The 23,917-nt window shown below is 31.8% G+C and overlaps 1 protein-coding gene across 1 annotated transcript in view; it reads left to right on the top strand.

Annotated features, from left to right (window-relative positions):
- Positions 1–23,917, top strand: part of LOC145307371 (uncharacterized) — an 86,117-nt gene that overhangs the window by 13,179 nt on the left and 49,021 nt on the right. The window contains exon 6 of the mRNA XM_080149755.1: positions 22,259–22,326. Coding sequence (XP_080005881.1) covers positions 22,259–22,326 — 68 coding nt within the window. The remainder of the gene's footprint in view (positions 1–22,258; positions 22,327–23,917) is intronic.

The following is a 23,917-nucleotide window of genomic DNA, read 5'->3' as shown; positions in this document are numbered from 1 at the left end:
TTTGATCACCAAAAGTAATTTTAAAATTTTCTACTATGGGAAGGTACTAACTCAATTTAGAAAAAGCATGTTCTGAACTCACTATAAGGTCCCAGTACGTCCTGTGTAAACCATTTCTGCGGGTTTTTTTTTCTAACCTAACACGCCTTCGGGTGGGGTGTGAGCAAGTAACCATCTAAGGCCTCTTTAAAGATATTTTTTGATTTTTCTAATTATAAGGAATGGTTACTTAAAAATATTTTTTATAGGGTGATTTTTTTAATAGAAAATATGGTAAATTAAACCCCCACAATATATGTAAAAAAAACACAAATCATATTCAAATATTGGAAATGGGCAGGTGTCCTAAACATTTGCAAATTATTTTTTTTTGTTAAAATTAATGAACAACAAAATAGATGTAATCATTTCATTCTACATTTAAAGAGTCATAATTCAAAATTTATTATAATGAGTACACTTTTAGTTATTTATAATGTTTCTTTTTTTTTCTATTTATGTAGACGAAAAAAACTTTACTCTAATTAATACTTATCTTTCATATTTTTTATTTTATTTCTTAATTATTTAATTAGGGTTACATAAAATTACTTAGGTATACTTAACATATTAAAGGTATCTTTTCTAGTTAAGTCAGGTAGAAAGCAAGTACAAATTCTCATTCAATCCAGGGAGGGAGGGGTCATTGGGCTTTCTAAATTATTACATTAGTCCTCAAATTTGTATTATAACATTTTCTTATTCAATAGCTTAATAACTTTTGGGACTTTTTTCGAAATTTAATTGGTATGTTCATTAATCTTAATATCCATCTGTTTTAACCACTAATTGTACAGGACAAGGACGTCCAAGCTTTTTTTTTATATTTATCAAGGGGATCAATTTATCTACTATTGTCTTATCCCTTTAGATCCCTGATTTCATCTACATTTAACTGATTGATATATTCATTTGTGTTCCTTCATATGCGCTAAAATCCTTATACTAAAGTAATAGGATGTTTGTTTGTCTATGTGTCTGTACCGATCGGGTTCTCCTTAACAGGGTAGATTCTCATGGTTTCTGGGAAGGTTTATAACTATTTTGGGGGAGGGAACAACCACCCTCCCAAGAGAAATGACAAAAAAATCGAAATTTTTAAAAATATATGGGAGACTTCAACGTAACATAAAGAGAATTATCGTAAAATAAAGAAGTAATGTGGAGAAATAAAAACATCTAAAGTGCCACTAGAGGCCTCTAGGGGCGTAGCCGCTAGTTTATAAATAAAGTAAAAGTGAAGGTAAATACAATTGTCATAAAAAAAGAAATATAATCAATGGAGTTTAATATCTTGCTAGCTTCTGGAATGAGAAGGTTTCTTTTCATGGAAGCTTCTTATATGCCATTAGTTATATTTTTAAAAAAAGGAAACTTATTCTTGCTTTAAAAAACTTTTAAAGATACTAAAAACTGTTTTCATGTTCAGTTCTTAGTCCAGTCCTACACACACAGACAGACATACACCCTATCTTTTGGCTACCCCTCTAAAGATATTAGATCTATATGAATTGCTTCAAAATATTTTGTACAGGATGATTTTTAAAAGCGAGGCTTTTCTATAATTAGGGTCAGTCCGTCCAAGGTAGATAGCTATTATTCGTTAATTTAGGCATGTTAGAATTGTCCTATTGATTTCAAACTTTGCATGATGATTCCTGTAGTAGTTAGGTACGATTTAGAAAGCATAGCCACTCTATAATCATCACAAGAATGTCCGTACGTCAATTTTAAACATGTTGATTTTTCTGAACCTAGTAAAAGTGTCTAACTTTTTATCTTTGTGACGTAACAAAAATCCATCTCTTTTTAAAGGTTTCCTTTCCCACCTCCCCTCTCATCCTTCGATTTTTGTTATGTCACAAAGATAAAAAGTTAGACACTATTACTAGGTTCATTTTTCTACTTTTTTAACAACAATTTTTTATGTGATCTAATTATCCCTTTGATCTGCTTTTTGGTATATTGAAACCTGGGACAACAAGGAACAATATTATAAGCAAAGCAACTCTATAATCAAGTCCTTAGAATGTAAGTATGTCCATAAACATTATTCTGTATCAATCAGTTTTTCAACAAATTTACTTATAATTTTGCTTCGACTCTTATACATTTATATTCTGATTATTCAGTTCTGACACTATACAAGTGTTAATGTTCGTGATTTTTTTGAATTAATTTCGTTATTGGTATAAGCTGGTAATAAATAGCCCATTGTCCCCTCTTTCTCTATTAAATTAAAACATGTGATGTTTTATTAGCAAATTTCTTAGCACAGTAAAAAATGTTTTCAGTGTTCTCTTTTCCCTAAATCAACACTTCATAATAGATAGGCGAAGCATTGCTGTAAAAAAATGTAATCAAAAATAAGTCATTTAAAGCTGTCATTTAAGTTTTGAAGAAATAAAGGAACACCAATAAAGAAATTATCAAGTAAGAATTATTAAAAGGTATAATCTAGATACATACTCCCAAATTCAGCCAAGATCAATCTACCATATATTAATTAGAAAGAAAACAGAATTTGGTTAGAAAGAGCAATTATCCTTTCATATCATTCGCAAAATGAATCAGCTATAAATAGTCTTTCATAGGATAAGCCTTTGCTTTGGTTAACCCATTAGTGCCGAGCGCCACTTTTATGGACCGATCGAGCTGAAAATCTCAGGGAAGCTTTATAATGGTAAAAACGGAATTCCAATTTTTTTGTTTTGCTCTAGTGGCGTGCACAGGAAAGTTGCAAAAAAACCCGGTTCGGCCTGGCCATAAATACCAACCAGGCATTATTACCCGTTTTGGGCGGTTTCCGCCGGCATTAAAACCCGGTTTTGTAGTAAAAACCCGGTTATTTCGACCAAAAATTGAAAAATGTAATTTTTGAACGCCCAAAGTGAGATGAACACTTTTTAGAACTTTGATACGATCCGTAATTGAAAACTACATAACCTCATAATATACGAAGCGATTTATTTCAAATTTAGTGTTTAGCCGGCGATTTTGGGTAAAAAAACCCTGTTTTGTTGTTGTTGTCAAAAAAGATCTATTAGTGAAACCGGGTAATAAAAATTTCAGACTCCAAATGGAAATGCCGAACCGGGCTTATATAGGGTGTAAAAAAACGATAAAAAAATCATATAAAAAATAATAATTTAAATAAATCGAATTCACAAATAGATGTACTTGTCAATAAACTTTAGATTTAACGAAAAAAATCAGCAACTTTACTATAAAAACAAAAAAGTTAGATGGGGTATTTTGAATTTTCATGATTTTCAAACTTTGTTAATCTATACCGGCAAACGGAAGTAAGCAAAACTGCCTGCTCCAGGGGAAAATGAAAGCCAGGGTAGTAGAGGGGGGATTCATACTGAGAATGATGCAATTATGAAGCCGGAAACCGTTTTTTTTTACATTTTCTGGAACCGGGTTTTAAAACCCGGTTCGGCACTAATGGGTTAATCATATGGTTAAAAAATTTCTTCCCTCGCATGATGTAAAGCATATGGCATAACATATATAAGAAGTCATTTTTAAATAGTTAACTTTCTTGGGATAATGTTACCTCTTTGGAAATTCCTTATTAAGTTTTACAAATTATTGGGCCCGATTTACCATCTAGATCTACTATATCTATTGGTTCATTATACTATACTTTTGTACTTTCTTTGTAGAATATTTTTTTAAAGGTTATTATTTAAAACAGCTAACTGTTCTTTTAGCCTAAAAATCATAAAAATTGTATAGCTTTCATTAGTTTTTAAGTAGTTTCTATTCAAGTCCCACACACACATCCTGTCTTTGTTATACATAATAGCTACAACCCCTCTAAGCTTTAAGTTTGTTAGATTTATAAAGAAAGGTTAAAAAAACGTTTTGTAGAGAGTGATTTCTTAGCTTGGTAAAGGCACCATGTATAGGTAAAACACATGACATATAATCAAATATTAGAAATAGGCAAGTGTTGAACCTATGATCCTTTTTTGTTAAAATGTATGAACATCTATATAGATGTTAAAATTAAAATCTACAAAGAGTCACATGTTAACAAATTTTATATGTTTATTACAAAGAGTAGCTTTTAGTTCTATATGATCTATCCTTATAGTTTTATTTCTGTTATAGTAAAATTAAAAATAATCCACACAAAGTTTTGTTGAAAAACATCAAATTGTCATCCTAAGAAAGAATTTTATTTCTTATTATTTTTAAGATTAGTTAAGGTACCTTTTTTTGATAAGATACCCTTGGATTTTTTATAAGATACCCTTGGAGAAGTGGATCAAAAGGGATGATTCATAAGGTAGGGGCATCGAAAATAGGGAGGGGATTAAGCTACCTTTACATAAATAGTTAGGGATTCCTAAACCGTTCTTTGCAAAGAAAGCAGGTAGAAATTAATAGGGAAGGTTGTTGGTTGGGGGGGGGGGGGAGTTGATAAGGGTTGCTTTCAAATTTATGTAAGCTTTTTTAGTACAACTTTAAGGTAGGCTTACATTAAATTTAGCAATGCCTAAAGGTTCTTAATTCAAAAGAAAGCAGGTAGAGGTGGGAAGGGCCAATGAGGGTAAGGGATTCATAAATTCTTATAATGTATACCTAGCTTGAAAAGTTAAGGATCAATTAAATTGAGGTATTCTTAAATTTATGAGAAAGCACTGAATTTTTCTTTCTTCTCTAATTTGTTTAAAACAGCTTTGACATCCAATGAATAGATATATACGATCTAGATGGTCTATCTGGCACCAAATTCTGTCATACATATAGAGGTGTAAGACAAACCCTTTTGCTTATTTGTAACTGTATAAGTTTCATTTTGATAATTTCAGCAACAAAATGTTTAGATGATATAAATTTCTGAAATGCTTTTCATTATTTAAATGTATTTGTTTAAGTTCAATAATTTGGGCAACAAAATTTTTAGATGATATATTTTTTCCTGATTCTTTAGCTTTAAATACTCTAGGAAGTAGTCCTATAGCCAAAAACCTGCTAAAAAGCAGTCCAATTACCATGGATGTTTCCCTTAGAGCAATGGGAAATTAACCCTTACAGATTAGTTTTTTCAATGTCACTTGCCTTCATTACTTATTGACTTTTTAAGTTTAGTAATTATACAAGAAAATTATCTGATAAAAGTGGTGTAATGACCGTTTTACCATTTTATCACTCTGTGATGGATTTTATGACTGATTTTTTGTCTGGCTTACTATTGACATGTATCATGAATATCAATCCTTGAGCAATAATAAACTTCCTTGAATAGTAAGGTCATGATAGTTTGACCACTTCTTGGCCGATTTTTGACCAATTTTTTAATTTCCTACCTGTAATTTTGTCTTTTATTGTGATAAGAAACAGATAAAAATATTTATTGTTACCGCCAACTCCCATTTTACCGCCGTAACCGCCAAAAATCGCAGTTTCTGTTATTTGCTGTTTTTTGGGCGATGTTCATTTCCACCTAAAATTTGGTGATCCTATTTTAAAAATTGGCAGCCTTACATCTGTTTTAATATTTAGCAGCAGGCCGCTTAAAAGTGGCTTAGAAGCGGTCTGACGGCTATGACTAGAAAAAGTTTTCTCTAAAAATGCATAAGAACCACCAGAAAAAATTTTATGTCTCTATCTGTAACAGGAGCCGAGATAGTAGGGAGGGCTACATTAGCCCCCTAAGTTGGGAATTAGAGCTCGATCTGTAAGGGTTAAATTTTGATATAATTATATAGAAAAATTTAAAAATCGGACCAAAAATACCAAAGATATGGAGGAAAATTTGAAAAATTTTAAAACCTGCTAAAGAGCAGTCCAACTGCATTGGATGTTTAATAGATAATTATTCTTCTTAATACGAGAGTGTTGACAAAAAGTTACTGCTGTATATCTTGAATAGGAGACGAGATAATCATATTCTCTACATTTTTGTCTTTGAAGGACAAACTGACCGATAGACAAACATTATCACTACTAAAAAATATTTACCCCTTCATCAAATGTTGGTAAAGATTTTATTGTGAGGGTAATAAAAAACAATTTTTTTTCAAAGCATTTTTAGGAAGATAAACTACCATCCCTCCCCCCCCCCTTCCCCACATATTTTGACGTCCTCACTTTTGTACAAAAAACTGCACGATTTTTAACCAATAATATGGACGAAATATTGCTACATTGTTTTCCTATTGGCTGCATTAGAAAATGTGTATCTAAATGTCCTATATCTATTCAATTAAGGCAGGTTCCTAAAATCTAAAATTTTAAAAATAACAATACTAATAAGATTGGGAACATAAATGTAATTACATAACAAATTTAATTGAGAGAATGCAACTTTGTACTCCTCTTTTTAAAAGCGAAGCTTTTCTATAATAAGGGTAAGTCCGTCCATCTGTATCTTATAGCTCATATTATTAATTTAGGCATGTAAGAATTATCCTATCAATTTCAAATAATGTTTCCTGTAATAGTTAGATACGATTTAGCAACTCTTTAATCGTTATCCAAATGCCCACATGTTCATTTTAAACATACTGATTTTTAAAACTTTTTATATAAAAACTTTAATTATTTAGTTATCCTATTCATCTTGATCTTATATTTGGAATAATGATTCCTAATTAAAGTGTGTATGTCATTATCCTGCATTTAATCAATTTTACATTATAATTGTTTACAAATTTAGAAATTCGCTTTTATTGATGTTGTCATTCTTGTTTAGCAACTCTCTAATAAGAAAGGAAAAATGCAAAGAGTACATCCAATAGACAAATTCATGCAAATAGATTGTTAATTTTTTTTCTGTTGTAGTAAAGTTAAATTTAATCTACAATATGTTTTGTTAAAAAAATGTATCAAATTGTCTAGCTAAGAAAGAATTTCATTCATTTTTATTTAAATAAAATAAGGAAAGCCTTATTTTTTCTTAGGGTATCCTATCTTTTACAGAAAAGATAGGAAGAGTTTTTATAAATCAGCTAAACAAATGTTATCTTTAAAGTATTAAAAACAAGATTAAGATTAAGGGAAAAAAGGAATAAAATGCTATCTTTAAGGTAGCAAAAACTAGATTAAGATTAATGGGAAAAAAGGAAAAAAACATATGATACAAATGTACAGCCTCATTCATGATAACTTTTAAACCCAAAATGAAGAACACTAAGGGGGGGGGGAGGGGGGAGGATTGGCCTAGTGATTGTTAACACAAAATTATGGTACACTTATTGGGGGGAATCGATTGAAAAGGGTAGATATAAACAATTGGGGGGAAAAGAGAAGCAGTAAGTAAAGTAAAAGAGAGAGGGGAAAAATACATTGGTGGTGCACCCTTTAATGTCATGAGTAAAACTAATAAGAGTTAAGACAACATCTTTTCCAATATCATTTTTAAGCATATTTTCATTTAATGTTGAAATTAAAATGAAGAAAAAAGATAAAATAAATTGTTTTCAAATCAATCAGAACCTTTTTTATTAAAAGCAATTGAATCAAAATGGCTTTCTCAAATATTAAATTTCCCCTAAATGTTTCAGATGGACAGACATAAATTCATATTATAGAGTAACTTTGCTAATAAAAATCTTTTAAATCCATGATATTAGTAGAAAAAGGTTTAAAATATTTTTTTTAACAATTTAATATCAAAATTTTATAACAAAAGTTAATTAATCTTCTTCAAGATTTTAAAATATTCATTTTTTTTATTGCAAGTTGATGTAATAAGGAAGGTTTAGTACAGGCTTATGTACACTTGTTTATGAGAGGTTTATGTAAGGCTAAAGTATGCCTATCAAAATCTTTACTTAAGCTTGACATTACTAAATTTAAGGGTAGCCTATCTCCCCCAAACTAAAGTAAAGCTTAAGATACCCTTATTTTTAAGGGGTCCCTAATAAACCGTTTGTGATTAGTTCTATTATGTTTTTCTGGCAACTGAATAAAGATACACAAAAAAAAACAAGTTAACTAATTATTTATTTTTTATTCCACCAAAAAATATCAATTTTATATGGCAAAAAATACTACTGAATGAATTGATTATTTGCAAATTTTAGGTTATTTATTCAACCTTATTTATGAAAAGGATTAATTATGACAGTTGCTCCGCCCCCTTTTCTGACATCTCAATCATTTAATAGGGGTTTAATTAAGTTTTTTAGACTAAAAAATCATTATGTTCTAATTTTATTTTCTTTATAACTTTTTTGTTATTAAAGTTAGGATTATGAAACAAAAACAATTTTCCTCCTATATTCATACAGATTAATTTGGTTTTTTAATCTAAAACAAATTTGCCTAAAAAGTAAGTTTTTCAAAATATCATTAAACTAAAAAGACTCAAAAAATATGCGCAAAAAAATGCTTTTTACTCAAAGCCTAAATTTTTTATTTCATTTTTGTATAAAGTTTCTGCTAGTAACAAAAATAAAAGGACTTCTACCTTAATTTTGCTATAAAGTTGTTTCATGTTAAAAGTTACTTTTTCCTCAGTCACTTTTTCAAAACTTTAGCTCTAAAAATCTCTGGTGTTAATGGAGGTAAAAAAAATATTTTTATATCTACTTATGTGGAAATCTATAGAGAACAAGGACATTTACATTTTTTAATAATTCATTGAGAAATAAGGGCTGCAGATGCTAAAAAATACTTTTTTGAGGGACATACTGTATATGGAAATACAATTATTGACAATTAATTAGATGAACTTTTGAAATGAAATAAATAATACACTTATTTTTAATATCCCTGAAAATTTTACCTTTCTGAATTTGAAATTTATATATGTCTCCTAAAATGTTCATAACATTCACTAAATAACTCCCAGTGGTAAAAAAAAATAATATTAATTTGTTGTAATTTATAACAGATTTTTAATGTTATAACGTTTGTATTTGATTTTATAAGATATAATCATTTAAAAAAAGTGTTATTAGGCAATAAGCATTGGAGTTTTTTTTATTACAGCCATAGCAGTGCCGCATCTTTTTGCGGTAACCAAGACAAAATTTAAATTATCTCCTGCAAACATGTATTCAATTTGCAAATGAAAAAATAGGGCCCAGATGCAGTAGTAAGAAAGGATAGTTTGAATTACCTAGGTTAAATGTTAAAATTTTATAAATGGGGGGGGGGGGGAGTTCTAACACTTTTACGTAAACAGTGATTATAGGCTTTGTCTTTGGGGTGAGAGGATAAATTATTATGGGCAGTATGAAGTAATTTGAAGAAAATTTTGAAATCAGGCTCCAGGTTCAGGTACTGCAGGCCTTTAGGTGGATCCTGGACAGGTAAAAACTGAAAATTTTTACTTTTAAATTCAGAATAAAAATAATTTAACAAAAGTTGCTACTTCATGGGCAGTATGAACTGAAAATTTCCACTATTTAAGTTAGAAAAATTTTTTTTAACAAAAGTTGCTACTTTATGGATGGTATGAACTAACTTGAAGAAAATCTTGAAATCAGGCTCCATGTTCAGTTACTGCAGGCCTCCAGGTGGATCCTGGACAGTAAAAAACTGAAAATTTTTACTATTTAAGTTAGAACAAACCTTATTTTAAAACCTGCTACTTTTTAGCTAGTATTACCTAATAAGCTTAAGATCTCGGTAACCACTGAACCAATCGGATTCTTCTCTTCTACCTATTGGTCCTGTGGTGGTTTTAGGCTATTTTCTTGGGGCGTGGGACACCCCCAACCCCCACAAAAATAAAAAAATCCCCCTCATTTTTTTTTGAAGATGCAGAGCCAGATTTTGAAGATGCAGAGCCAGGGCCTCAATTTTTTTTATGATGCAAATGATGAAAATGAAGATCCACCCCATGTACTACATTTTTTTAATTACTTCTTGGGGCAAAGCCCCTAAAGGCTAGGGGCAAAGCTGCTAGTAACTTAAATAGTAGAAATTTTAGATTTTAACTGTCAAGGATCCAAATGGAGGCCTGCAGTACCTGAACATTGAGCCTGATTTCAAAATTTTCTTAAAATTAGTTCATACCTTCCATGAGGTAGCAACTTTTGTTAAATAAGTTTTGTTCAGACTTCAAAAGTAAAAATTTTTAGTTTTTACCTGTCCAGGATCCACCTGGAGCCCTGCAGTACCTAAAACTGGAGCCCATTTTAAATTTTTTTTCAAATCAGTTCATACTATCCATAAAGTAAGTTAAATAAGTTTTTTTCTAACTTGAATTTTTTTACCTGTCTAAAATCCACCTGGAGGCTAGCAGTATCTAAACCTGTAGGCCAAATAAATTATTTTTTTTTTAAATCGGAAAACTACATCCCAAAAAGAAACTTTTTTGTGAAATAATCTATCCTCTCACTCTAAAGACAAAGCCTATAATCACTGTTTACGCAAAAGTGTCAGAACTCCCCCCCCCCTCTTAACACTAATTGAAAGGCCATAATTTATTGAATTAAAATGTGATTATCTTATTATATAAAGTAGTAAGCTTTTTTTGTCTTTAGCGAAGGATCTTGCTAATCATTGACCCAATATGGTTCTCCTTTACACTGAAGCTTCCTATAGGTCGTGAGGTGGTTTTAGGCTATTCTATTTTATAGATAAAGTCTGGTTAAGGTGTTAGGCTATTTTTCTGCCCTTATTTATCCTTTATAATAGAGCCTCTAGAAGCCAGGGCCGCAGCCGCTTGTATTATTATTATCATTATTAAAAGCGGGTTTTTCTATAATTAGGGTTGGTCAGTCTGTTCGAACAGAACAGATAGCTCATTTTGTTAATTATGGCATGTTAGAGTTGTCCTATCAATTTGAAACTTCATATGTGGATTCCTTTCATAGTAAGGTACAATTTAGAAAGCGTAGCAATTCTACATTCAATACCAGAATGTCTGTATGTTCATTTTGAACATGCTGTTTTTTTTACTTTTTTAACAACAAATTTGTATGTGATGTTATTATCAGATTGATCAGATTTTTGGATTACTGATTCCCAGGACAACAAAGTACAATTTCATAAGTGAAGCATCTCTATAATTACCTCCTAAAATGTATGTATGTCCTTAAACATTATCCTGTATTTCAGCAGTTTTTAACAAATTTACTTACAATTTTTTCTCTTTTATATATTGATTAATGAGTTCTAACAATCTACAGGTGTTAAACTTTGTTTTTCAACTGTTACAGAGCTTCGCTTTTATGGATGTTGTCATTAACAGCTGATTAAGTAAACAATACTTCCATTTAATGAAAAATTATCTATTTTTGCAAAAATCGTATTATAAATTTTTTTAAAAGTTAGACAGCTTAAAAAATGAAAATAAATTATTTTTATTTTACACCTTTTTTAATTTTGCTGCCTTAATAAGGAAATATTTAATATATTTGAATTTGCTTAATGCAATTTTTTCTTTTTTTTATGATTATTTAATACATATGAAAAAGTAACATTTAAAAATCTTGCCATAAGAAGATTTAACAAACAAAACATTGATTTTGAGTATGATTTGATTTTTAAGTTTTAGAAAAAACTATAGAAATATTCAATGTTAAGTGTTTGTTTACATTTTGAAAAAATAATTTTGCCCTTTTCTATTTAATCAAAACTTTTCAAACAAACTTCATTTTATAAAAGATTAATATATTTTAATGTTTTTTAAAACATATTACTTTAGATTAGTTAAAAGTTTATTTTTCTATGTGATTTAGGGGTTGCAATTTTATTTGCAAATTATGTTTTTTGGCTTTTTATTCACAATTATGCACAATTCTAGTTTTTACTGTATAAATTTATTAAATGACTTAGAAAAGCATATTATAATCCTTACATTTACTTTTTTTCTAACAATTTATTTTTTAGGAGACTTTTTATATCAATGACAAAAAGGCATTATTCTGCCAAAAAATACAGCATGACCCTCGAAAAAGTATTTTTAAGCATCTGCAGCCCTTATTTCTCAATGAATTATTAAAAAATGCATATGTCCTTGTTCTCCATAGTATTCCACGTAAGTAGATATAAAAAAATTTTTTTTACCTCCATTAACACCGGAGATTTTTAGAGCTAAAGTTTTGAAAAAGTGACTGAGAAAAAAGAATTTTTTTTGTTTCTCTTATTTTTTGGATGGTTATATTATGTTTTTCTGGCAACTGAATAATGAGACACAAAGAAAAACAAGTTAACTAAATATTTCTTTTTTATTCCACCAAAAAATATAAATTTTTAATGGCAAAAAATACTACTGAATGAATTGATTATTTGCAAATTTTAGGTTATTTATTAACCCTTATTTATAGAAAAGGATTAATTATGACAGTTGCTCCGCCTACTTTTCTGACATCTCAATTATCTAATAGGGGGTAAATTAAGCTTTTTAGACTAAAAAATCATTATGTTTATTTTTATTTTCTTTATAACTTTTTTGTTATTAAAGTTAGGATTGTGAAACAAAAACAATTTTCCTGCTATATTCATAGAGATTTATTTGGTTTTTTAATCTTAAACAATTTTGCCTAATAAGTAAGTTTTTCAAAATATCATTAAACTAAAAAGACTCAAAAAATATGTGTAAAAAAATGTTTTTTACTCAAAAACTAAATTTTTTATTTCATTTTTGTATAAAGTTTCTGCTAGTAACAAAAATAAAAGGATTTCTAGCTTAATTTTGCTAAAAAAGTTGTTTCATGTTAAAAGTTACTTTTTCCTCAGTCACTTTTTCAAAACTTTAGCACTAAAAATCTCCGGTGTTAATGGAGGTAAAAAAAATATTTTTATATCTACTTACGTGGAATACTATAGAGAACAAGGACATATGCATTTTTTAATAATTCATTGAGAAATAAGGGCTGCAGATGCTTAAAAATACTTTTTCGAGGGTCATGCTGTATTTTTTTTTGAAAATTTCAAGATATGAAAGTATTTAATAAATGGTGAACTTTAATTTTTTTGTTTTAGCAAAATGGATTATTGTTTCTTATAAGATGAATATAAGGTATCGCAAATATTTGTTGCAATTTTAATGCAATTTTATTGCAAAAAGGAGGACATAGGATTTTAGTTTTAACAGATTATGATTCTGGACCTAAAATTACATAGGACTGAAGTTTTCGTTTGTTGATTGCTGAAAGTTAAAGTTTCTTGGTCTAGAATTGCTATGTGATATGGAAATTACACAATTTAATTATATATGCATAAAAATGTTTTAATTATTTTAGCTGTATTAAAATTGAATATACAAGTATTTCTAATGCAAAAGTGAAATCATGCGCAAATGTATAAACTCCCTTTGTAAATTCCTTAAATTCTATCAATTTTATATAAAACTGGCATTTATTGAATTTAATATGTACAATTTGGGAAATTTCAATTAATTTGGCATTCCCTCACTTCAAGTTTGGGAAATAATTAAAAATTGAATTTTCTGTGCATAGAAATCACAACTCTGCCCCTAGACATCATAAAACACTACATTTCATAGTCAAAATCTCTAAAAAAAATTGTCAGAATACTGGTCCCTTGCCCCTGCTTATACTAAGCTCCTCTGTTGCTCATGAAGATAAATTATTTTGGAATACAGATCATACTAGCTTTACACCAATCTATGTTTATAAGGTAAAGATTTCGATAAACATATAAATTCTTGTACCAAACCTTTCTTAAATGTTAGATTAGCCTTAAACTCATCATTGATTAAATATATCAACACTTGCAAGTAGAGCGGTAGCTTGCCTCTTGTGACTCTACTATCATCACACAATGAATTCTTAATATAAGATCAAAACATTCCTACATTATTAATTAAACAGTTCTTACTTTCAAAATGATTTAGTACAGTATCCCTAATTCTAATCAGCGTAGCAGTTAGCGAGATTTTAAGGAACAGACAGACATAATTCTATTTTTTTTGCAGATATAAACTAAACTGTTCTTGTATTACTTTATTTGTATTATTTTGTTACATATGAAGTATCATTAATTGGATTATAATTCACATATAAAAAAGGCAATTTCTCGTAATATTCAATGGAGCACCGTGATCCCCCAAACCATATTTTTAAATTTTGTTAGGGGTTAGATAATGTATGGTTCCCGTAGTGCTAAAATATCCGCAAAATAGTAACTTATGTCGGTGGGGGGATATGTATGGTCCACAGATCATTTTGAGGGACTCTACCCATGAAACAAATAAGAAAATTGTGTATAAAAATATCTTAGTAAGCATAAAATCATAGCGGAGACAAATGAAACTAATTCAAAATCAGCTGTGATTGGTTCTTGAGCTGATTCAGCCTTCTGATTGGCTGGAAATACAACAGTACTCTCAGTACAATGCAAGTTAAACTGAATTTTTTTTTAATGATTTTGACTATAAAAATGGGTATTTTTTAAAACTATCTAAATTTAATTGACAGTCCAAATACATTCTTTTAAAGACAATATAAACCAATAAGAGCATACTGAAATGATTTTTGAAAGTGCCTAAGAAAAAATTCCTTGTGTTTGTTTAAATTGACTTTAGCAAGGACTTTAAGAACAGATAAGCTGTGTAATGTTTTCACTTTGTAATATAAAAGCCAATAAAACAACAATCTAATATTATAAACAAAATAGAAGAATCCTAAGCATTTCCAAGTAGATTAAAATTTAAATCAACTTATTCTTGTGTTACATCACCAAATATAAACCTCTCTATAAAACAGAAGCTTTTTCTAATAATATTTGAATAGGACTTGGTACTTAGTAATTTAACGATTTTAATGGATTTTAACACTATTAACCATTAATGGGGTTTTAAAAATATTAAATTATTTTGAAATATGAGTTTTTGTACCTTAAAAACATTTTAAAAATTTTAATTATAATTGGATTAGATTTAGCATTCTACTGGCTTTGTATTTCAATTTTCATTGAATGTAGATAGTTTTAGGCACATTAACAGTCCAATTTGGTAAATTTGGAGCAATATGAAAGAGATTTATATGAAGATACCTTTATTTTTCTCTAAAATATCTTATTTTATTGTTCACCTTTTTGCCTATAAGATGATTTAAAAGCATTAGTTTGAAATAAATATCTAAAAAGTATTAAAGCTAGAAAAATGCTAGAGACCATTTTAGAAAGCTCCACTATCTGTCTGTTCTAATGGAATGTAAACTAATTTGCATGTTCAACATAAAGACAAAATAAGACAATAAAGGAGGTTAGGTTAAAGGTACTTCAAAGAAAAAAATATTTTTTTCAACAAAAGTAATTCAAAAACTTGATAGAACTAAATTAATTTAGGGAAAGCTTGTTCTGATTTCATTTAAAGGTCCCAGTACACTCAATGAAAACTTGCTCCTCATGGGATTTTTCTAGCATAATAGGTGTCCAGGTGTGATGGCAAATGTGATTTAAATTTCTTCTATCTATAGTTAAAGTTTTTTTTTATATTATTCACACTAGTAGTTTTTAAATCTGACAAGTTCTGACAAAACCTTGTCTAATCTGAGTTTTGACAGGTTTTCCTCAGGTTTTAATCTGCCCAATAAACTCTTGACATTTGATTGCATTTTGTCAGATTGTAATCTAACGAAACCTGTGTTTTTACGCATTTTGTAAGTAAAACTCATATTACTCATAATTTGCCACCAAATTTTTAATCTGTCAAGGGGGATTTCAGATTATAATCTGACAAATCTGACTCAATGTGAGCAAAGTTCAGGTGATTAAGATCGTAATCTGTGATTAAATTAACCCTCAAAATTTGCCCAGTTCATCCTTTATCTGACAAAATGTGACAATTGGTCATACTCTTATCTGACATTTGATGACAAACAGTCATACTAAAACCTGACTTTTATTAAGAAACAGTCATACTCTAAACTGACTTTCAGTGACAAACAGTCATACTCTAATCTGACATTTGATGACAAACAGTCATACTCTAATCTGACATTTGATGAAAAACAGTCATACTCTAATCTGACATTTGATGACAAACAGTCATACTTTAAACTGACTTTTATTGACAAACAGTCATACTCTAATCTGACATTTGATGACAAACAGTCATACTCTAACCTGACTTTTATTGACAAACAGTCATACTCTAATCTGACATTTGAAGACAAATAGTCATACTCTAATCTGACATTTGATGACAAATAGTCATACTCTAATCTAACATTTGATGACAAATAATCATACTCTAATCTGACATTTGATGACAAACAGTCATACTCTAAACTGACATTTGATGACAAGCAGTCATACTCTAATCTGACAATTGATGACAAACAGTCATTCTCTAATCTGACATTTGATGACAAGCAGTCATACTCTAATCTGACAATTGATGACAAACAGTCATACTCTAATCTGACATTTGATGACAAGCAGTCATACTCTAATCTGACAATTGATGACAAACAGTCATTCTCTAATCTGACATTTGATGACAAACAGTCATACTCTAATCTGACATTTGATGACAAATAGTCATACTCTAATCTAACATTTGATGACAAACAGTCATACTCTAATCTGACATTTGATGACAAACAGTCATACTCTAATCTGACATTTGATGACAAACAGTCATACTCTAATCTGACATTTGATGACAAATAATCATACTCTAATCTGACATTTGATGAAAAGCAGTCATACTCTAAACTGACTTTTATTGACAAACAGTCATACTGTAATCTGACATTTGATGACAAACAGTCATACTCTAATCTGACATTTGATGACAAACAGTCATACTCTAATCTAACATTTGATGACAAATAATCATACTCTAAACTGACATTTGATGACAAACAGTCATACTGTAATCTGACATTTGATAACAAACAGTCATACTCTATTCTGACATTTGAGGACAAACTTTCATACTCTAATAGTTGCATGAAGTGCATTTAAAAAGTTTGATGGCAAGCATAAGTTACAAAAATACCATCTAAAATATATAATTTTGTATTAGAATGAAAAACAATCAATAAGGCACCACTGAAAGGGTACATGGCGTTCCTGCAACTGGCAGAAATACATCTGGATGTATATTTGTCAAAATGTAAAAAAACTCTGCCAGTCACACTTAAAGTAACCGCTATTTATACATCTATTTCTTGCCAATTTTACATCTAAATTTTTTATATGTCATAAATACATCCTATACATTTTAATTAATAATAAAGAATAGTGAACTGTATAGTTGACATGTATTATCAATACAATACAGCAGGGCTAGAAAAATGCAGCAACCCATTTCTTAAAATATGATCTTCCTCTCTTGGGACTGTACAAAATTAAAAAAGGTAAAAAGATAGATAGATATTTCTTTAATTCACTGATTAGATTTTATGTAAGTATTATCTATAATTCTTACACTTTTGATAGCTATATTTTACTATGCTAATAAACTTATACCTTACTATCAGACATTTTAATAAACTAAAGAAAACTATCATAATCCTTAATATATATACATTTACAATTTCACTGCCAATAGAGATTAATGTATGAGTAAAATATTGTACAAATTATTGATGTTATGTGGAAAATAGCTCGACATTTTCTTACAAAAATGTTTATTTCCATGTAATTTTTAATATTATAAAACTATAACCAGCCCCTATCCCCCTTGTAAAATCTATTGGATGTGTGTTTATCTATTTTGGTTTTGCAATAAAGTATTAGAATTATTGAGAAAATTTAAGGAAGCTTTTATTAAATGATGTACCGTTTTCACAGTAAATAACAGAGCCAATTAGTAAATTTGATTTACTATCCTGTTTTTTATTCCATGGAACTTTGCTTTTCAGTTTGTCATAATAATTGATTGTCTTATATTTTCTTATATCAGAGTTGTCCCCTCTTGATTTTTAAAGATCTAATCAGTGTGTTTTCAGTGCTCGATATGCACTTTATAGGAAAGCATTCTATACCTCACTTTTTCCATCCATCTGTTTTCCTTTCCTTGCTTTTTATCAAATATTTCTTGTTGAAGTGAAGCTAATGCTTAATTAGAAATTCTTAAGAATCTGTGTTATTTTTCCTTTCTTGATATTTTGCTAAATGGTTATATTTATCTGTGCTTCGCTACTTCGAAGTTGACATTCTTGTTTATTACAATACATGATTTAACCTTATGCTTAAATATTTTCTTTGTCTTTTAAAGATTAGATATTCCCCTCTCTCACTTCCCTTCTCTTATGTATTTTTTAAAATTTCAATACTTTTATTTAAAAACAAAACATAATTATAATTTTGCCTCTCTTTCTTTGAAATATTATGAGATCCAATATTCTTTATTTTAAATTATTGTCCTGAAACAGGATGTATTTATGGCATATAAAAAAGTTTGATCTGAAATTGGCAAGAAATAGATGTATAATTGACAATTTTGGATGTTTAAATGCCTGTGTTAGATGTATATTTGTCAGCATACCTATGATATATAGCAAAATACTGTTGAATTTACATCCAGACAAACAATTTTGACAAAAATACATCCACTGTATTTCTGCCAGTTGCAGGAACTGCAACGTCCCCACTGAAATAGTCATGATATGATTTTAAAGTCTTGATATTTTTAAAACTACCTGGTAGAAAATTGAAATTATTACAAATGTATGTCCTCTAGATAAACTATTGAACATAAAAAATATGCAGTTCACTAAATTCAAGTTTAAATGCAATTCTTGCTGTGGTAAGCCGAAGCGTTTCAGCTCACCGGTTGCGAGTTCGAATCCAACGAGCCCCTAGCCTTGAAGTATTCTACCAATAACAAACTAGCAGGATTTACTCATACAGAAATTATATTTAAACTGAATACATTTACAATGGGTGATTACTATATATACAAAAATAGATGATAACAATGAGTTAGGTTTGAAGGGGGTGTGGGAGACAAGGGCGTAGCCCGCGGCGGTAGGCATCTGTGGGGTAAGCTGCAGTAAAGGGGAAGGCACCACCTCCCGGTAGGATAGTTGCCTGAGGGGCGCGGGGTTGCTAAGTGGCCGTGCCCCTCCCCCATTTAGCCAGTCCAATCTGACCGCTGCCGGTGGGGTCATCTGCGGTCATGAGGTGAATGGTGATATAATAGGATTAGTGCAGAAGGCTTGACTTGATAAGCCACTGCGTAGCAACTCTGTAGAATGCCCGTCCGTATGCTGCCGTATTACCACAACCTCCCCTTCAAGGGCTGCGGGGCCTCTGAGCCACCAGGCCTTGAACCATGGGAAACGGCAGCCTCTCCCTGGGGCACAGCTCGGTGCAGGACAGCCCTGGCTATACAGGCTCCGCGGGACACTCGTTCCTCGGTCTGGCTGTGGTTGGATATCAGCATTGTCAACTCCCGGCGTTGGCCTCGGCGTTGGAAATTCGGCCTTGTTTGCAGGACTATCTCTGTCTCGGCTGGTAGCTGAACACGGAGGCCTAGGCTCACTCTAGAGGCTCCCAAGGGTGGGACAACGATGGAAGAAGGCGCGTAGAATTCCATAGGGGCGCCCATCTTGTCCAGGTTGCTCGGCCTCTTAGCTCCCACCCGGATGGGGACGGCTGTCATCTGGAGGGGACACATCGCTTCTGCTTCACCCTCTGGGGCCGCCACTTCCATCTCAGTGGCCACTTCTCCTCCTGTAGGCTCGCTGCTAGCAGGTAGGGGCTCCATGTCCGCATCAGGGTTCCAGACTGCATCCACAGGTGGTTCTGGGGCCGGCGGCGCCAGCGGTGGTTCGTTGGGTTGGTGCTGCAGGTTCTCTTCCACCGGGTCACGATCCTGGCCGCTAAGCTGTGGGGCGGCGGCTGCCGGCTGGTACACTGGAAACTGTCCTGGTTCACTAGATGGCAACGCTGCAGCTCCGGCCGGCAGCTCAGTGGCGTCCTCGTCGCCATCCAGGTCGTCTTGGATGTCTGTTGGAATTTGCTGGGCGGTGACATCTCCTGTGTATTTGCGCAGTCGGCCGACATGCGCGGTGATTTCCGAGATCTTGGCTGTTGGAGAGGTGGGTTTGATGATGTAGTGGACGTCCGTGGCCCGTCTCACTACCTTCCAGGGGCCAGTCCATCTCTTGGTAATCTTGGCTGACTTCCCTGGCACCAGGCGGGGGGCCAGATACCAGACCAGGTCTCCAACTTCGTACTTGTTTGTGCCCTCGTAAGCGGCCGCGCTCCTTCGGATGGTTCCCTCCTCTCGCTGCTGGATTGCGTCGTACACTGCGTGGTATCGTTGCAGGAGGGCTTGGACGTTGGCTGGGACTGAGGCATATTCAGTACTTCAGAAAAAATATTTTTTTCTTAGAAAAAATTGACCTATATTCATTACAATTTTTGTGCATGCTCTTTATTACATTTAGCAACTTTAACCTTTTGGGCATGCTGTAATAAAATCAATATGTCAGAGATTTTTTTAAGCTTACAAATGAACTAACAACTTTTCCTTGAGGCAGCCGGCAAAGTCGGTCTGTTTTTTATTCCAATTTTGACAAACTTCCCAAAGTCCTAGGATAATGTTCATTTACGACCTGTCAGTGGTGTGCGAACCGAAGGGGGCATTTGGGGCAATCGCCCCCCCCCCCTAGGGACATTTTGTGCTTTGCTACTTATAGATGTTGTCATCCTTGATGAATATAAAAAATATTTAAATTCAGTTTTACATATTAGGTAAATTTTTGGTAAATTATTTCCAAAATGAGTGTTTTTATTTCCCCTTCCCCTAATTTTTTTCATGGGGTTATTCATCCTTCCTGCTGAGGTTTTTTAACATCCCCTTCCACCAATGAAAAATGTTTTGTGGTGGGGGGGGGGGGTGGTAGGCAAAAGTATCTTCTATACTTTTTTTTTTCGAAGATGCCTTCTAGCTCCCATCCCTTCTGTCATTGCAGGGTGGGGAGAAGGGATGGGGGAAAAGAAATGGGGGGTGGAGGGGGGAATAGATTTGGGGGTTGGAGGGGGGGGAAGAGATGGGGGATAGAAATGGGAAATAGGGTTGGGGGAAGGGATGGGGAAGAAGGGATAAGGACTAGAAGGCCCATAATCAAACAATCCCCCCTGGGGGTAATTTGTTTTAGGGGGAGGCAAAATTTTACAAAATCTTCAAAATGCCCCCCCCTAGACAAAGTGCTTCGCACGCCACTGCGACCTGTTAGACTTTTCCGAGATCTTTCTAATTGTCTTGGTTTCATTTGAAAATACAAACTCTGTTTATGCTAGGGGTGAATCTGCTTTAACATTGTTAATCCATTTAAAGTCTGATTTATTGTGATTTATAGTATATGGCTTTTGGTAACAATGTGCCAGATTAGGTAATTTTATCAACTCTGACTCTATGTCACTAAATGTCATATATGTTTTTTGGCAACAAAGTGTCAAATATGGTAATCTCCTCAACTCAGACTCTATGTCACTAAATGTCATATATGATTCTTGGTAAAATTGTGTCAGATTAGGTAATTTTCTCAACTCAGACTCTATGTCACTAAATGTCATATATGACTTTTGGTAACAATGTGTCAGATTAGGTAGTTTTCTCAATTCTGACTCTATGTGTCACTAAATCTCATATATGATTTTTTGTAACAATGTGTCAGATTAGTTAATTTCCCCAACTCTGACTCTATGTCACTAATTGTTATATATGAATTCTGGTAACAATGTGTCGGATATGTTAATTGCCCCAACTCTGACTCTATGTCACTAAATGTCATATATGAATTCTGGTAACAATGTGTCAGATATGGTAATTTTTACCAACTCTGACTCTATTATACTAAATGTCATATATGATTTTTGTTAACAATGCATCAGGTTAGGTAATTTCCCCAAATCTGACTCTATGTCACTAAATGTCATATATGACCTTTGGTAACAATGTGTCAGATTAGGCAATTTCCTCAACTCTGACTCTATATCACTAAATGTCATATATGACTTTTGGTAACAACGTGTCAGATTAGGTAATTTCCCCAACTCTTACTCTATGTCACTAAATGTCATAAATGACTTTTGGTGATATTGTGTCAGATTTGATTGCATCGCCACAAATGAGAAAATAACCTGACATATTGTCACTAAATGACAGATTAAAATCTAAATATTAGTAATTTTTTTGTCATATCTGAATATTGGTAACAAAGAGTCATATTGCGACAGATTTAAATCTGACATCTAGTGACAATGGTTTTCTAATCTGATCGAAAAGGGGTAAAAACTACTAGGGTCAAGGTGTTTTTAGTCATTTAATATTAGTATTTCTTTGGTTTCAAATTGATGTTAAATTTAGGTTTTTAGATACTCAGAAAATAATAATCAAAAGGCAAATGCAAAAACTGGAGTCACAACTTTCAAGAGGTATTTTTTATGCTTTATTATTAAATAGAAATGTTTCATGTTTCTAATTTGTTCATGATTGATTTATACTGTAAAATACCCCCCCCCCCCCCAAAAAAAAAAATTATAATTACATTTCCTACCTCCTCCTCTTGAGCAATAACTGGATGGCAGGGCAGGGAAGGTGAAGCCTCACAGTTCACTTGAAGCGACAGTAAGAGAAAAAAAATTTCCCAGGCATAAGACTAACTGTTTCTTCAACATCCCAATGAATGTATCAATTTAGTGAAAAACGAAAATCTGGAAATGAGGGCTTTTCGAGAAAAAGCCAAAAACACATTCTTGTGATATATGTGAAAAAAAAACTGTTAATCATTCATACCAAATTTATGCTATTAGTCGTTATAAATTCATATTTCAGTTTATAATTAGGTCAAAATGAAATATATAGTTGTAGCTCAAAATTCTGCCACTAAATTTTTCAATCTAGGCTTGATATAGTTTAATTGAGTTACAGACAACAATTTTGAAACTTCTTTTATGCAGGTATTTTCAACATATAACAATCTAGCAATCCTGATATGAATTTCATTGAAAAAAACTTTTAAATTATAAAAACAATTTTATAATATATAAATTGCCCAATTTTACAATTCATATGTTTTTAAATTTCTTACTACTAAACTGTGAATTAGTTATTATATCCAATCTATATCAGCCATTGAAGAACTTGCCTAAATAGGAGCAGAGTGACCATTTATGACAGGTGTCCCAACTATTATAAAGATAACAATAATGCACACATCTCTTCTGAAACATGAACAGACTTGATGTAATTTACAACCACTAAGGTAAGCTAAAACCCCAGAATGTAAACTCTGGAATAGATAAACATAATAAATAAAATAACACAAAATGATTAACACAAATATATTAACTTGATGTATTAAAACTATAATAACTTGGTGTAATTAAATCACTGGTTCGAGTCCCCTCAATTCTTCATGGCCTCTCACTCCTTCCACAGCTTGGTGTAATTCAACAGGTTGCTTGTCAGCTTGGTGTAAGTCTTACTTGGTGTAGTTTTAACCTAAATAGGTATCACAGTTAATTCACATTAAACTTGACATTAATATGAATTTATCAGTTTTCTGTTTTGTTGGCCCCTTACTTCTGATCCTTGCCATATGGCTCAAAATCTTCATCCTTGGCAAAACGTCTAGTAACTTTCAATCTGGTAATTCTTTCAGTTGAGTACAGGTTTCTAAGGAACTCATACTCCTTTGTTACTCTGGCTAAGTTGTCCTTGATGTTCTTATTCTCGTCCTCCATTCTCTTCAATAGCTCATTGCACTCATGCTGCTTGATATCTACTAGGCTTCTCCAATGTTTAGACGTAGTCTTCTCTCTAGCCAACTTTGCCTCTAGGTTTTCATTCTGTCTTTGGTAGGCTTTCATCTTCTCTTCAATAACATCTTTCTTCCGTTTCAATTCCTCAATTCTCTCAATCAAATCTTCACTCTCATTACAGTCTCTGTCTCTCTTCTTGTTTGTAGCACCGGACTCTTCATCCACTTGACGAGTAGGCTCCGTATCATGATCCACTTGCTGC

Source organism: Acartia tonsa, chromosome 15 (assembly GCF_053477335.1).
Source record: "Acartia tonsa isolate MP-2025a chromosome 15, ASM5347733v1, whole genome shotgun sequence".
NCBI classification, from domain to species: domain Eukaryota; kingdom Metazoa; phylum Arthropoda; class Copepoda; order Calanoida; family Acartiidae; genus Acartia; species Acartia tonsa.
Note: the sequence above shows the minus strand (reverse complement) of the source record. Positions and strands in the feature narration are given on the sequence as shown.